We start from the raw sequence: 14,788 nt of genomic DNA on the forward strand, positions 1-14,788 counted from the left end.
ACTCGCCCCACCTGGGGCTCCTGGCTGGAGTCTGTGGCGGTGAGTGGGGAGGGAGGGGACACCCCGGAGTCAAGAGGCAGCAGGACTCACCTGGCAGGAGCGTGGACTGGGGCCTGTCACCTGGGAGAGAGAGAAGGCAGATCAGACACCTTGCACAGAAGGGGCACGACACGCGCAAAGGGGGACGACGCTGAGCAGGTGAGACGCTCGGTCCATGCCTGAGCCCTGCCACGCAGGGTGGGACCTCTGCCATCCTCACCCCCCAAAAATGCTCCTCCTGACAGGTCCAGGCAGCCCAGCATCCCTTATTTCCAATGTCAAGGTGATTAAATCTGGGTCTAGATAAGTGAGTGGACCCAAACCAGTCATCAGCCTCACAGCTTTTATGGGCCCACTGAGGCAGCAAGACTGAGGGGTCCAGTTCGAAGTTCAAATCACATGTGTGATCTGTCAGGCCCGACCGTAAGTGATGACAAGGCTGTGCCCAGCAGGACACCCAGGGGCCACTGCCCTGCACACGGCAGACCCGGTGCCCAGACAGTGCATCCCGGTTCCCTGGAGGGGCTACCGTCCAGGGCTCAGGAACCAAACCCTGGGCCACCTGCAGTCCTGGGCCCTGACCTCCATTCACAGACCTCCTGACAGAACTAGCCTCTTTTGCCTCTGGCTTGCACTGTGGCATGGAGAAAATGGCTTCAAGTCACTTTCAGTTTGGTTCTTTGTTCTAATTCACCAGCTACGTGCCTGGCAGCTTGTCAGAAAGCTCATACTAATTCTTAGCAGAGAGACAAAGTGATTTAAGGAAGCAAGAAATGTAAACATGCTTTAAAAGAGATTCAGAATATCAGAAGGAAACGACACCCCCAGAGAGGGACACCCAGCTTATTTGAGACCAACCTGAGCAGACGACACTGGCGTCCTCGCTGTGTCCACAGTTGTGTGTGTTCCAGGGGTTGTGAGGGCAGCTCCACAGGTAGCTCTCGTGCCCCGAGCAACCCACGTCGTCCAGGACGATGGGCCCTGAGCCCTGACCGTACCGGGCATTTCCTGGGGCTGACGTGGCCCAGCCACAGCCCAGCTGCCTGCAGACCACGTTGGCGTCATTGGTGTCCCAGCTGTCGTCACACACGGTGCCCCAGGAGCCTCGGTACAGGACCTCCACCCGGCCCTGACACCTGTCACCTCCATTCACCAGCCTCAGGGCCAAACCTGATTCCGTTCCTGGAAGGAGACGGGAAAATGCACTCTCCTGTGTCTTCCGGAGGAAGAGGTCCGGAGGACTCAACGAGATGCAGAATCCTTCCAGGGGAAGACTTCTGAGATCAAGCTAATGTTTTCCTTCCAGAGGACCTGACTGAGCCTGGCCATCATCGTTTATCCTCACGGGGCTGTTTGATAGAACCCTTGGCTGTGGACTGAGCGACGCATGTTCTCTGATGGGTTCCCCTGAAGGCCCAGGATTCAGTGGCTGATCCCAGCCTTGGGATGGAGGTGGGAAGAGGGGAAGCCCACAGCCTGAATCCCCAGGGACCATTGGGATGAACTTGAGCCCCTGCAGCAGGAGACCACCAGAGACAGCTTCCCAGACCCCGCCAAGGGGCCACCTTCAGATGTTCACTCCCACATGGGAACCCACTCCATCAGGCCCAAGTGTATTCTGAAGACTACTTTTCCGCTGAGCACCCACTCATGTCATTTTCAAACCCCAAACTTCAGCTGACTCTTGAACAAGCCATGCACCCACTGAAAATCATCAGAGCACATGGACATGATTAGGGAGAAGGCATCTGTTGGTAGGAGGTGGATCAGAGTCCTTCTAGGGCTTGTCCACTGAAGAGCTACAAGAAAACCAGACTCTCTCCCCTCCTGGGCTTACACCTGTGGCTGACAATTGCCCCTTGGCAGGAAGAAAGCTGAGAGCGAAGTCCATAAACATAAGAAAATAGAAGTAAGAAAAGTGCAGGGGAAAAGCTCTACTGGAACTTCTGGATCCAGCACTACCTGAAGATGGACCACCTCTTAGCTATGGAAGTCATTGCGGCCCCCTCTCCCACCCCCAACTCAAGAGAGTGTGAGTTGGGATCCTATCACTTGGCAACAAAAGCATTCTCAGTCATGTATGCCACAACTGGGAGGTGAAGGTTCTCCATAACTGCGGCACGCGAAAGGAACCCTCCACATTAGATGAGGTGGTGAGCTCAGAGGCTCCAACCAAGAGTCAGGAACTGCACCCAGGCCTGATGACTGGAGCGTTACGGCAGGATCCAAGTGATGCTTACCATAGGCAGGAGTTGCGGAAGTCCACCAACCTGAAGGGAAGACACAGCAGGATTAGAAAGAAGGTGTCTAGAGTCAAGGTCGGTCTAGTGCCCTGTCACTCACATCAGGGAAAGGAGGGTCTGAGAATCTCCACTGCCTGGGGGAGGAAGAGGCCTTTGCTGAAGGCTTGCGGTGAGCCAGATCATGCCCTCAAATGTCCACGGCATGGCGATGAGGCGCCACACTCCACAAGAGCAACGAGCTCGCTCTCCTGACTGAGTGCTCTCTGGGGAAAGTATCCCTTTTGGACTCCGCGGGGGGTGGGGGAACTGAAACAGCCCTGTTCTCCCCGCACACATAACTCTCGGTCTAGACAATGCTTTCGAGCAGAAATGAGCCCAGGACAGGCCTCCCTGTCACCCAAAGCTCTGGGGAGACACTGTGTAGCCACAATGTCCTGAAATCTCTGAGCCAGACATGAGGATCCTTGCGCTATGGCTCCTCTGGAAGCGTCTGCTCGCTCTAGGGTGACCAGGGCAGGTGCTGAGAGGTGGAAAACGTCCACTCGCCCCACCTGGGGCTCCTGGCTGGAGTCTGTGGCGGTGAGTGGGGAGGGAGGGGACACCCCGGAGTCAAGAGGCAGCAGGACTCACCTGGCAGGAGCGTGGACTGGGGCCTGTCACCTGGGAGAGAGAGAAGGCAGATCAGACACCTTGCACAGAAGGGGCACGACACGGGCAAAGGGGGTCGACGCTGAGCAGGTGAGATGCTCGGTCCATGCCTGAGCCCTGCCACGCAGGGTGGGACCTCTGCCATCCTCACCCCCCAAAAATGCTCCTCCTGACAGGTCCAGGCAGCCCAGCATCCCTTATTTCCAATGTCAAGGTGATTAGCTCTGTGTCTACATGACCGAGTGGACCCAAACCAGTCATCAGCCTCACAGCTTTTATGGGCCCACTGAGGCAGCAAGACAGGGGTCCAGTTCGAAGTTCAAATCCCACGTGTGATCTGTCAGGCCAGACCATAGGTGATGACAAGGCTGTGCCCAGCAGGACACCCAGGGGCCACTGCCCTGCACACGGCAGACCCGGTGCCCAGACAGTGCATCCCGGTTCCCTGGAGGGGCTACCGTCCAGGGCTCAGCAACCAAACCCTGGGTCACCTGCAATGCTAGGCCATGACCTCCATTCACAGACCTCCTGACAGAACTAGCCTCTTTTGCCTCTGGCTTGCACTGTGGCATGGAGAAAATGGCTTCAAGTCACTTTCAGTTTGGTTCTTTGTTCTAATTCACCAGCTACATGCCTGGCAGCTTGTCAGAAAGCTCACACTAATTCTTAGCAGAGAGACAGGGTGATTTAAGGAAGCGAGTAATGTAAACATGCTTTAAAAGGGATTCAGAATGTCAGAAGGAAACGGCACCCCCAGAGAGGGACACGCAGCTTATTTGAGACCAACCTGAGCAGACGACACTGGCGTCCTCGCTGTGTCCACAGTTGTGTGTGTTCCAGCCACGGTGAGGGCAGCTCCACAGGTAGCTCTCGTGCCCCGAGCAGCCCACGTCGTCCAGGACGATGGGCCCTGAGCCCTGACCGTACCGGGCATTTCCTGGGGCCGACGTGGCCCAGCCACAGCCCAGCTGCCTGCAGACCACGTTGGCGTCGTTGGTTTCCCAGCTGTCGTCACACACGGTGCCCCAGGAGCCTCGGTACAGGACCTCCACCCGGCCCTGACACCTGTCACCTCCATTCACCAGCCTCAGGGCCAAACCTGATTCAGTTCCTGGAAGGAGATGGGAAAATGCACTCTCCTGTGTCTTCCGGAGGAAGAGGTCCGGAGGACTCAACGAGATGCAGAATCCTTCCAGGGAAAGACTTCTGAGATCAAGCTAATGTTTTCCTTCCAGAGGACCTGACTGAGCCTGGCGATCATCATTTATCCTCACGGGGCTGTTTGATAGAACCCTTGGCTGTGGACTGAACGACGCATGTTCTCTGATGGGTTCCCCTGAAGGCCCAGGATTCAGTGGCTGATCCCAGCCTTGGGATGGAGGTGGGAAGAGGGGAAGCCCGCAGCCTGAATCCCCAGGGACCACTGGGATGAACTTGAGCCCCTGCAGCAGGAGACCACCAGAGACAGCTTCCCAGACCCCGCCAAGGGGCCACCTTCAGATGTTCACTCCCACATGGGAACCCACTTCATCAGGTCCAAGTGTATTCTGAAGACTACTTTTCACTGAGCACTCACTCATGGCATTTTCAAACCCCAAACTTAAGCTGACTCTTGAACAAGCCATGCACCCACTGAAAATCATCAGAGCACATGGACATGATTAGGGAGAAGGCATCTGTTGGTAGGAGGCGGATCAGAGTCCTTCTAGGGCTTGTCCACTGAAGAGCTACAAAAAAAACCAGACTCTCTCCCCTCCTGGGCTTACACCTGTGGCTGACAACTGCCCCTTGGCAGGAAGAAAGCTGAGAGCGAAGTCCATAAACATAAGAAAATAGAAGTAAGAAAAGTGCAGGGGAAAAGCTCTACTGGAACTTCTGGATCCAGCACTACCTGAAGACCGACCACCTCTTAGCTATGGAAGTCATTTCGGCCCCCTCTCCCACCCCCAACTCAAGAGAGTGTGAGTTGGGATCCTATCACTTGGCAACAAAAGCATTCTCAGTCATGTATGCCACAACTGGGAGGTGAAGGTTCTCCATAACTGCGGCACGTGAAAGGAACCCTCCACATTAGATGAGGTGGTGAGCTCAGAGGCTCCAACCAAGAGTCAGGAACTGCACCCAGGCCTGATGACTGGAGCGTTACGGCAGGATCCAAGTGATGCTTACCATTGGTAGGAGTTGCGGAAGTCCACCAACCTGAAGGGAAGACACAGCAGGATTAGAAAGAAGGTGTCTAGAGTCAAGGTCGGTCTAGTGCCCTGTCACTCACATCAGGGAAAGGAGGGTCTGAGAATCTCCACTGCCTGGGGGAGGAAGAGGCCTTTGCTGAAGGCTTGCCGTGAGCCAGATCATGCCCTCAAATGTCCTCGGCATGGCGATGAGGCGCCACACTCCACAAGAGCAATTTGCTCGCTCTCCTGACTGAGTGTTCTCTGGGGAAAGTATCCCTTTTGGACTCCGCGGGGGTGGGGGACCTGAAACAGCCCTGTTCTCCCCGCACACATAACTCTCGGTCTAGACAATGCTTTCGAGCAGAAATGAGCCCAGGACAGGCCTCCCTGTCACCCAAAGCTCTGGGGAGACACTGTGTAGCCACAATGTCCTGAAATCGCTGAGCCAGACCCGAGGATCCTTGCGCTATGGCTCCTCTGGAAGCGTCTGCTCGCTCTAGGGTGACCAGGGCAGGTGCTGAGAGGTGGAAAACGTCCACTCGCCCCACCTGGGGCTCCTGGCTGGAGTCTGTGGCGGTGAGTGGGGAGGGAGGGGACACCCCGGAGTCAAGAGGCAGCAGGACTCACCTGGCAGGAGCGTGGACTGGGGCCTGTCACCTGGGAGAGAGAGAAGGCAGATCAGACACCTTGCACAGAAGGGGCACGACACGGGCAAAGGGGGACGACGCTGAGCAGGTGAGACGCTCGGTCCATGCCTGAGCCCTGCCACGCAGGGTGGGACCTCTGCCATCCTCACCCCCCAAAAGATGCTCCTCCTCACAGGTCCAGGCAGCCCAGCATCCCTTATTTCCAATGTCAAGGTGATTAGCTCTGTGTCTACATGACCGAGTGGACCCAAATCAGTCATCAGCCTCACAGCTTTTATGGGCCCACTGAGGCAGCAAGACAGGGGTCCAGTTCGAAGTTCAAATCCTGTGTGAGATCTGCCAGGCCAGACCATAGGTGATGACAAGGCTGTGCCCAGCAGGACACCCAGGGGCCACTGCCCTGCACACGGCAGACCCGGTGCCCAGACAGTGCATCCCGGTTCCCTGGAGGGGCTACCGTCCAGGGCTCAGGAACCAAACCCTGGGCCACCTGCAGTCCTGGGCCCTGACCTCCATTCACAGACCTCCTGACAGAACTAGCCTCTTTTGCCTCTGGCTTGCACTGTGGCATGGAGAAAATGGCTTCAAGTCACTTTCAGTTTGGTTCTTTGTTCTAATTCACCAGCTACGTGCCTGGCAGCTTGTCAGAAAGCTCATACTAATTCTTAGCAGAGAGACAAAGTGATTTAAGGAAGCAAGAAATGTAAACATGCTTTAAAAGAGATTCAGAATATCAGAAGGAAACGACACCCCCAGAGAGGGACACCCAGCTTATTTGAGACCAACCTGAGCAGACGACACTGGCGTCCTCGCTGTGTCCACAGTTGTGTGTGTTCCAGGGGTTGTGAGGGCAGCTCCACAGGTAGCTCTCGTGCCCCGAGCAACCCACGTCGTCCAGGACGATGGGCCCTGAGCCCTGACCGTACCGGGCATTTCCTGGGGCTGACGTGGCCCAGCCACAGCCCAGCTGCCTGCAGACCACGTTGGCGTCATTGGTGTCCCAGCTGTCGTCACACACGGTGCCCCAGGAGCCTCGGTACAGGACCTCCACCCGGCCCTGACACCTGTCACCTCCATTCACCAGCCTCAGGGCCAAACCTGATTCCGTTCCTGGAAGGAGACGGGAAAATGCACTCTCCTGTGTCTTCCGGAGGAAGAGGTCCGGAGGACTCAACGAGATTCAGAATCCTTCCAGGGGAAGACTTCTGAGATCAAGCTAATGTTTTCCTTCCAGAGGACCTGACTGAGCCTGGCCATCATCGTTTATCCTCACGGGGCTGTTTGATAGAATCCTTGGCTGTGGACTGAGCGACGCATGTTCTCTGATGGGTTCCCCTGAAGGCCCAGGATTCAGTGGCTGATCCCAGCCTTGGGATGGAGGTGGGAAGAGGGGAAGCCCGCAGCCTGAATCCCCAGGGACCCCTGGGATGAACTTGAGCCCCTGCAGCAGGAGACCACCAGAGACAGCTTCCCAGACCCCGCCAAGGGGCCACCTTCAGATGTTCACTCCCACATGGGAACCCACTCCATCAGGCCCAAGTGTATTCTGAAGACTACTTTTCCGCTGAGCACTCACTCATGTCATTTTCAAACCCCAAACTTCAGCTGACTCTTGAACAAGCCATGCACCCACTGAAAATCATCAGAGCACATGGACATGATTAGGGAGAAGGCATCTGTTGGTAGGAGGCGGATCAGAGTCCTTCTAGGGCTTGTCCACTGAAGAGCTACAAAAAAAACCAGACTCTCTCCCCTCCTGGGCTGTAGACCTGTGGCTGACAACTGCCCCTTGGCAGGAAGCAAGCTGAGAGCGAAGTCCATAAACATAAGAAAATAGAGGTAAGAAAAGTGCAGGGGGAAAGCTCTACTAGAACTTCTGGATCCAGCACTACCTGAAGACCGACCACCTCTTAGCTATGGAAGTTATTTCGGCCGCCACTACCACCCCCAACTCAAGAGAGTGTGAGTTGGGATCCTATCACTTGGCAACAAAAGCATTCTCAGTCATGTATGCCACAACTGGGAGGTGAAGGTTCTCCATAACTGCGGCACGCGAAAGGAACCCTCCACATTAGATGAGGTGGTGAGCTCAGAGGCTCCAACCAAGAGTCAGGAACTGCACCCAGGCCTGATGACTGGAGCGTTACGGCAGGATCCAAGTGATGCTTACCATAGGCAGGAGTTGCGGAAGTCCACCAACCTGAAGGGAAGACACAGCAGGATTAGAAAGAAGGTGTCTAGAGTCAAGGTCGGTCTAGTGCCCTGTCACTCACATCAGGGAAAGGAGGGTCTGAGAATCTCCACTGCCTGGGGGAGGAAGAGGCCTTTGCTGAAGGCTTGCGGTGAGCCAGATCATGCCCTCAAATGTCCTCGGCATGGCGATGAGGCGCCACACTCCACAAGAGCAATTTGCTCGCTCTCCTGACTGAGTGCTCTCTGGGGAAAGTATCCCTTTTGGACTCCGCGGGGGTGGGGGACCTGAAACAGCCCTGTTCTCCCTGCACACATAACTCTCGGTCTAGACAATGCTTTCGAGCAGAAATGAGCCCAGGACAGGCCTCCCTGTCACCCAAAGCTCTGGGGAGACACTGTGTAGCCACAATGTCCTGAAATCGCTGAGCCAGACCCGAGGATCCTTGTGCTATGGCTCCTCTGGAAGCGTCTGCTCGCTCTAGGGTGACCAGGGCAGGTGCTGAGAGGTGGAAAACGTCCACTCGCCCCACCTGGGGCTCCTGGCTGGAGTCTGTGGCGGTGAGTGGGGAGGGAGGGGACACCCCGGAGTCAAGAGGCAGCAGGACTCACCTGGCAGGAGCGTGGACTGGGGCCGGGAAGCTGGAAGAGAGAGAAGGCAGATCAGACACCTTGCACAGAAGGGGCACAACAGGGGCAAAGGGGGATGAGGACGACACAAGGACACCGCTTCATGTCTCTCTTGAGGTCACAGGTCTAAGGCAGGTTCCAGACTCACACCATTTCTAATGGCCACAGTTCCCCGGGCAGGGGGTCACTTTGAACATGGCCATGAGTTAACCTTCATCACAGGGAAATGAACAGAGACTTTCCTTCCCCAAGCCCAGGCTGCCAGAACCTCAGGCTCTACTGGCTGACCTCCCAGCTCTCCTACTTGGGGTACCCCCAGGGGGGTTTACGGGACCTCTGATGTCCACAGGCTGAAAGGTCATGGTTCCCGTATAGTGAAAAGAAATCAGTGTGGCCTCATATGGGCTCAGGAAAGGGCACAGACAAGGTGGCCCCCTCAACGGGTATGCAGCTGCCTCTGCAGGCTGTGCAGCCAGAGACCCAGGACCCTAGCCTGACCAGAGGTCAGCATGCATTGGTGAGGACCACATGGTGGGCTCTGAGCATGGGCAATAAGACCCTCTTGGAGACAGAACACCAAGCTCCATCTTGGAGCTCCTTGGAGATGCCTCTGCAGGTTGATTCCTCCCCTTTCTCAGAGTCAAGGTGCATGGAAGAGACACCTTCTCAGGCCTGAGGCCTTGTTCAGAAGTCCCTACCCTTGAAAGCTGAGCACCCCCATCTCTTACACCTTCCGCCCCTCTTCTGGATCAGAGATGGACCTCTGGGTGCAGTAAGGTAATGAGCCCACAGGGATCCCACATAACAAACTTTACCTTCTGCTGCACTTGCTGTTGAGGGTTCCTCCGTGACAAACAAAGCTACAGAATGGAGAGAAGGAAAGGTCATTTGATGTTGGCTCTCCTCCGGGAGGGTTGACCCTCTGCACCTTGGCTCAGAAAAGGGGCTGGATACAAAGATCTGGAAGCCCTGCCCACTGCCCAAAGGTTGTCTTCCTTGTGAAGCAGAACCCATCTCTCTGTCACTCTGTCAGCCCTCATTCAATGCTGGAGGCCACCAGGGACATTCTTGGCTCCAGACATTCACCACCTCCTATGCTTCCACAATATCCATCCAAAATATCACCCTTTGATGAACTGCCCAAATCTATCCACAAGATTAAACTTCAAATACCAACTGCCTATTTCTATGGCTCAAACATAGTCTCAAATGACAATACCTACCATCACTGAGATATTCCTGAATGTGGTCCCAACTAGGAGGAAAGGCAGTTTCCAAAGATGCAGCCCCAAATGTCAAAATAACCTCCTCCAAAGTGATTGTTCGGACAGACATGCTCTCTTGGGGACACATTCTCATGTGACAGCTGCATTGTCATGGTCGCATCCTGTGCACAGTGACATGCATGTACACACAGCAGTCCACACAGTAAATGCCAGAGGTTGCTCTAAAGATGGATAATTTGACTAGAAGCTCCCCTTTGGGGCACACAAGACGGGTGGCATCCTTAGAGGCTTCTTTGTGGATTAAAGGACCCATTGGTGCTAGAAGACCCACCAGCACTCTGAGCATAAAGGAGAAATGTTGGGATTTTCCGGGTTAAGTCAGGGAGGATTTCTCTTCTTCACTGAGGCTGTAAATATCCTTCATTTGTCATTTAATCACCGATAAAGAGAACATATTGGTTACTGCTTAGTTTGCTTTTGGTATAGATTTAAGTTTTAAAGACCAAAACTCCCCAATCCTTCTTCCTCGCATTTAAAAGGATGAGAAGGTACCACTTAGGAAGGTGTTTGGTCATCCCAGGCCAGGGATGGTTGCAATGCTGTTCACAGGGTCATGCGCCCCGGGGGATGGCACCAGCAAGCTCAGGCAAGTCGCCTGCCCTCTCTGAACCTCCATTTCTTTATCTGTGAGAAGGGACAGTGACACCTGCCCCCTAACATCAAATACGAGTAGAGCAGGTAAACTGCAGAGTGTTCCGGGTATGTGTCACGACACTGAGGACCTCGGGAGCCCTGTCTTCAGGGTGGCACAGGTGACAGTGCCAGTGACGTCTGCGCTACCTGAGCGCCCGACTCCAGCGTGCTCCCCGTGGCCATGTTCACGGTCGCACCACCCGCTGTGGGGCAACTGGGCGGGGCAGGGGTTGCTCCCTTCCCAACCAGTGCACGGTGCCCACGAGAACGTCCCCTGAGCCCTGACCAGGGTGGGTCCCACCCAGGGCTGGCAGTGAATGGCCACAGCCGAGCTGTGGGCAAACAACGTCTGCATCCCGGGCGTCCCAGCTGTCGTCACACACGGTGTCCCAGCAGCCTTGGTACAGGAACTCCACCTGGCCCTGACACCGGTCACCTCCATTGCCCGGCCACACTGCGTGGACACGGTGGAAAGCCCTTGCCGTCACGCTCTCTGCCGCCCCGGCTTTCACCAGCCGGCACCCTCTGCCCTCCCTCCTCTGTCCCCTCTCCTGGACCGACGTTTGTCCTCTCTCAGGACCTTATACATGGCAGCTCCCCCAGTGCCGTCTCAGCCCTCTTCTCTTCCCCACCTGGAGGGCCTCATGTACTCTGAGAGCTTTCCAGGAAGGAGACCCCCACTTCCATCTCTCCAGGCCTGATCAGCCCTGACCAGCCCAGCCCCAAGCTCTGGACCAGCGTTTTCAAATGGGCTCCTAGATCCCATCCCCTGCCCCGGCCGACCCTGGCCCACACTGAACACAGGCTCTTTCCTCCATTTGAATGAGCAGTGTCATCACATTCCACGTTAACTGCGTTGGAAATGTGGGCATAATATTTGATTCCTCCTTCTCCCCACCCCTTATACCCAGCCTGTCACCAAGGTCGTCTTTCCGTTTTTACTCCACCGCCATTTTGCAAGGTTAGGTCTTTCTTCTCTTGAACCTGGCCTTGCCCAGGGGCCTGCCTGTTCATCTCCCTGCCCCTGCCCTTCCCGTCTCGAATCCATCCACACCCACTGATTCAACCAGCATTCCTGAGGTGCCTACTCTGTGCCAGTTCCTGTGCTGAGCTGATGCATCTGTCTCCCCCAGACCACCTCAAGTTTTATCTTTATATAAAGTACAGACATGTGCAAGTCACGTTTCTGTTCCAAATGCCTCGATGTACTCTGCACTCCCATCAGGGTCAAGCCCAAGATGGCACATGTCCAAGAGTGGGCCTCAAGCTACCTTTTGAGCCTCCTGTGAGGGGCTTAGAGAGCCTGATTCTCACCAGAAGGATGACCATGACTGGGGAGTCAGTGGGCACCGTGTTCCTGCCTGACATGATCCTGTAGAATCACCCACGCTGATGACGCAAGGAGAACAGGCAGCAGGTTTTGAGGGATCCAGCAGCGTCCTGACAACAGGAGCCTTGTCAGTGGTTAGTCTGAGGTTATGAGAAATTTTTGGTCGGGAAGTGATCAGAGAGGTTAGCATGGGATGGAAGAGAAAGGGGCAGGTGGCGCCCATGGTTGTTGTCAGGGTAGGGGTCAGGGAAAGAGGGAGGAAAGGCCAAATGGACTATCTGTTGGGTTTTCCCAAGGTGCATTCTGGGCTCCCTTAGCCCCTCCTGCTGTCCCCTTCTGGTCACTCCTGTGAAAGGTCCCTGCAGAAGAGATCTCAGCCTCGGCCTGTGCCTTGCTGGAGGTCAATCACCAGAAAGCTGTCCCTCAAGTCCCTCCCAGGCCACTTCTGGACTCTCAGGGCATGCTCTGAAAGGGCAGGGATTGGCCTCAAAACAGCTAAGACTCAATGGCAGGATCAGCTGCCCCAAGTGAGCACACGAAGGACCCTGACGTATCAAATTTGGTGCAAAGTGTGCATATCCTCACAGGAGGAGAAGAGATGACACATTTAGAAAGAATCCTGGACAGAGGCAAAGGCACCTGTTCTGGGATCAAATCTCTGCCCGGCCACTGACCCACCATGTGACCTTAGACACAGAACTTGACAAGTTACCTTACAATGCCCCGGTTTCCCCATCTGCACAAGGAAGGTGATTATACTACTTACCTCAAAGTGTTGTTGGAAAGATTTCATGATAATAGCACTTACTATGTGCATTAGTTGAGCACTTATTATGTGCCAGCCAGTCTTTTAAATGCTTTTTTATATATTAACTCATTTGGTGTATGAAAATAATTTTGTGCAGGGTACAAAGCAAATGCTTGGGAGATGTTAGCTATCTTTGATAGAACTGACATTCATGGTGAGAAGAGGCACTGATTTTTTTTCACCTCTCTCTCTTGACACCAAGCTGAAGGTAATCTCATGCAATGAATAACTGAGAGGTAGAGAGAAGAAGGAAGGAGAATGACAGATGAAACTGGCTGAGTATGTGTCTGGGACACGCAGAGGATCTCTGAACCCCTTGACCCCTCCCGCTCCATCCCTGCATTCTAAAGGGCAGGCACTTGCTCTGTGGCCAAGACTGCACTCAGCCTCAAGTAACCCTGGCCGACCCAGCCAGAGAGCAAAACCCCGGGGAAGACAAATAAAGAAAAAATATCTTACCATCATCTGTGGTGTGGAGAAGCCACGGATCTAGAAAGAAATCAAATTCATCTTAGGCGATTCTGCTGTTTGTAAATGATCTACAGTCACAGAAACTGGCTTGAAGTTCACCTCACAACAATGCCACGGGGTGCTGTGGTTCAATGTTGGGTTTCTGTGCCTGCAGCATTCTTGCTGAAAGTGTTTGGGGTTTTGCAATAGACCTTTAAAACAAGTGGGTCGGATATGGGGTGTTCAGTAATATTAGATGTATTAAAGTACATGTCTCCTTACCAGGCCCTCTAACACTAGATATAGTCCCAGGATGTGATCTATGCTCGGGAGGCACCCAGCTTATTTCATGCTCTCAGGTACTCTCTTTTCTGCCATACAGAATGCATCTATCTCAGTGAAGTTTAAGGATTGCGTGGATGGGCGCCTAGTCTGAACCCTCTCCACGGACGAAGGGGAGGATGTCCGGCCTAAGGGGACGGCACGGAGGGGCAGCGTGGCACAAAGTGGAGACTGTGCCCGACTGCTCATTGCTTGATGTGTCAGTTTGAGACGTGACCAAGGATGAGCATCCGGGAGATGTGCTCATGGATACGTCTCTGAATTTGCCTCCATCATCTCCACACAGATTTAGACGACGACTTAGAAAGCAGACAAGAACCGAGTCTGACTGCAGCTGCCCACACACCTGCTCTTCAGCCAGTTGCCCCAAAAGACAAACGGTGTTCTACCAGCAATGGCAGGTGACACTTCCAAACTTTGTTGATCAGAAGCCATTTTTTTCTAGAGCTTCAGAAAATGTATCAAAGGCACAGTTTGGGGAATGGGACCTAGAGATACCCTCCCATCAGCACACTACGCTGGTAAGCTACACGATATAAGGATGGCTAAGCATGGGGAGGGGGGAGTATCTGACTGCAGGGGGAGGGCGGCTACCGTCAACCTAAGTCTGTACCTATTCCCTCAAGTTCCTGGCAACAGTGCCAATGACTAACAGAAAAACACTCTTCCTTTCTCCTCTGTCTGGCTAACTCCACCATCAGCCCCGGACCTCAGTTCACCTGTGACTTCCTCGGGGCTGCTCTCTCTGATGGCTTGAGCATGGCTCTCTTGCTCTGGACCTCTTGCTGCAGCACCTATCACAGCTGTAGTCGTAACTGTGTGCTCAGAGATTAATGTCTATCTTTCCATTAGACCCTGAGTCCCTGCAGGGACTTCTCCTGTTTAGAAGGATCCTGGTAGGACCTCTTCTGGCCAAACGAGGTGGCACGGATGTCGAAGCCGTTGTGAAAGATGTGTAAAAGTTCAATGTCAGCAATTCACTTATGGAAAAGTCTTTACATCAACAAGTCAGACTTACGATGTAGCCAATAACCATTTGGGAAAATGTTAAAAACCTGCATTTACTTGACATTAAGCAAAACACAGACATTAAGAAAAAATAAGTTTAAAAAGGTAGCCCTTCAAATATATACACGTATCTTCTGTCGCTTGCTTTGGAAATTTTTAGCAAAGTCCCATAATTACATTGTAAACATGAAAACTTAATTCAGTCCTGGGCCATGCAGCATGCTTGCTCAAAGTGTGGTCTGCAGACCATCCTTATTTTCGGTTATATAAAAATGCAGATTCCTGAGCCCCACCCCAGACCAACCAAATCCGAGTGTCTGGAGTGGGGAGGTGAACTCTAAGGACCCGCATTCAGCCAAG

At 53.9% G+C, this 14,788-nt stretch overlaps 1 protein-coding gene across 1 annotated transcript in view; it reads right to left on the minus strand.

The window, feature by feature from the left end:
- The window catches only part of DMBT1 (deleted in malignant brain tumors 1), a 54,384-nt gene extending 42,526 nt beyond the window's left edge, over positions 1-11,858 (minus strand). The window contains 10 exon segments of the mRNA XM_059900747.1: positions 898-1,249; positions 2,680-2,687; positions 2,913-2,942; positions 3,718-4,100; positions 6,516-6,889; positions 8,321-8,328; positions 8,554-8,583; positions 10,638-10,710; positions 10,712-10,944; positions 11,762-11,858. Of these exon segments, the coding sequence (XP_059756730.1) occupies positions 898-1,249; positions 2,680-2,687; positions 2,913-2,942; positions 3,718-4,100; positions 6,516-6,889; positions 8,321-8,328; positions 8,554-8,583; positions 10,638-10,710; positions 10,712-10,944; positions 11,762-11,858 (1,588 nt within the window).
- Positions 11,859-14,788: the final 2,930 nt, after the last annotated feature.

The sequence above is a fragment of the Balaenoptera ricei genome, chromosome 16, assembly GCF_028023285.1.
Source record: "Balaenoptera ricei isolate mBalRic1 chromosome 16, mBalRic1.hap2, whole genome shotgun sequence".
Taxonomy (NCBI): domain Eukaryota; kingdom Metazoa; phylum Chordata; class Mammalia; order Artiodactyla; family Balaenopteridae; genus Balaenoptera; species Balaenoptera ricei.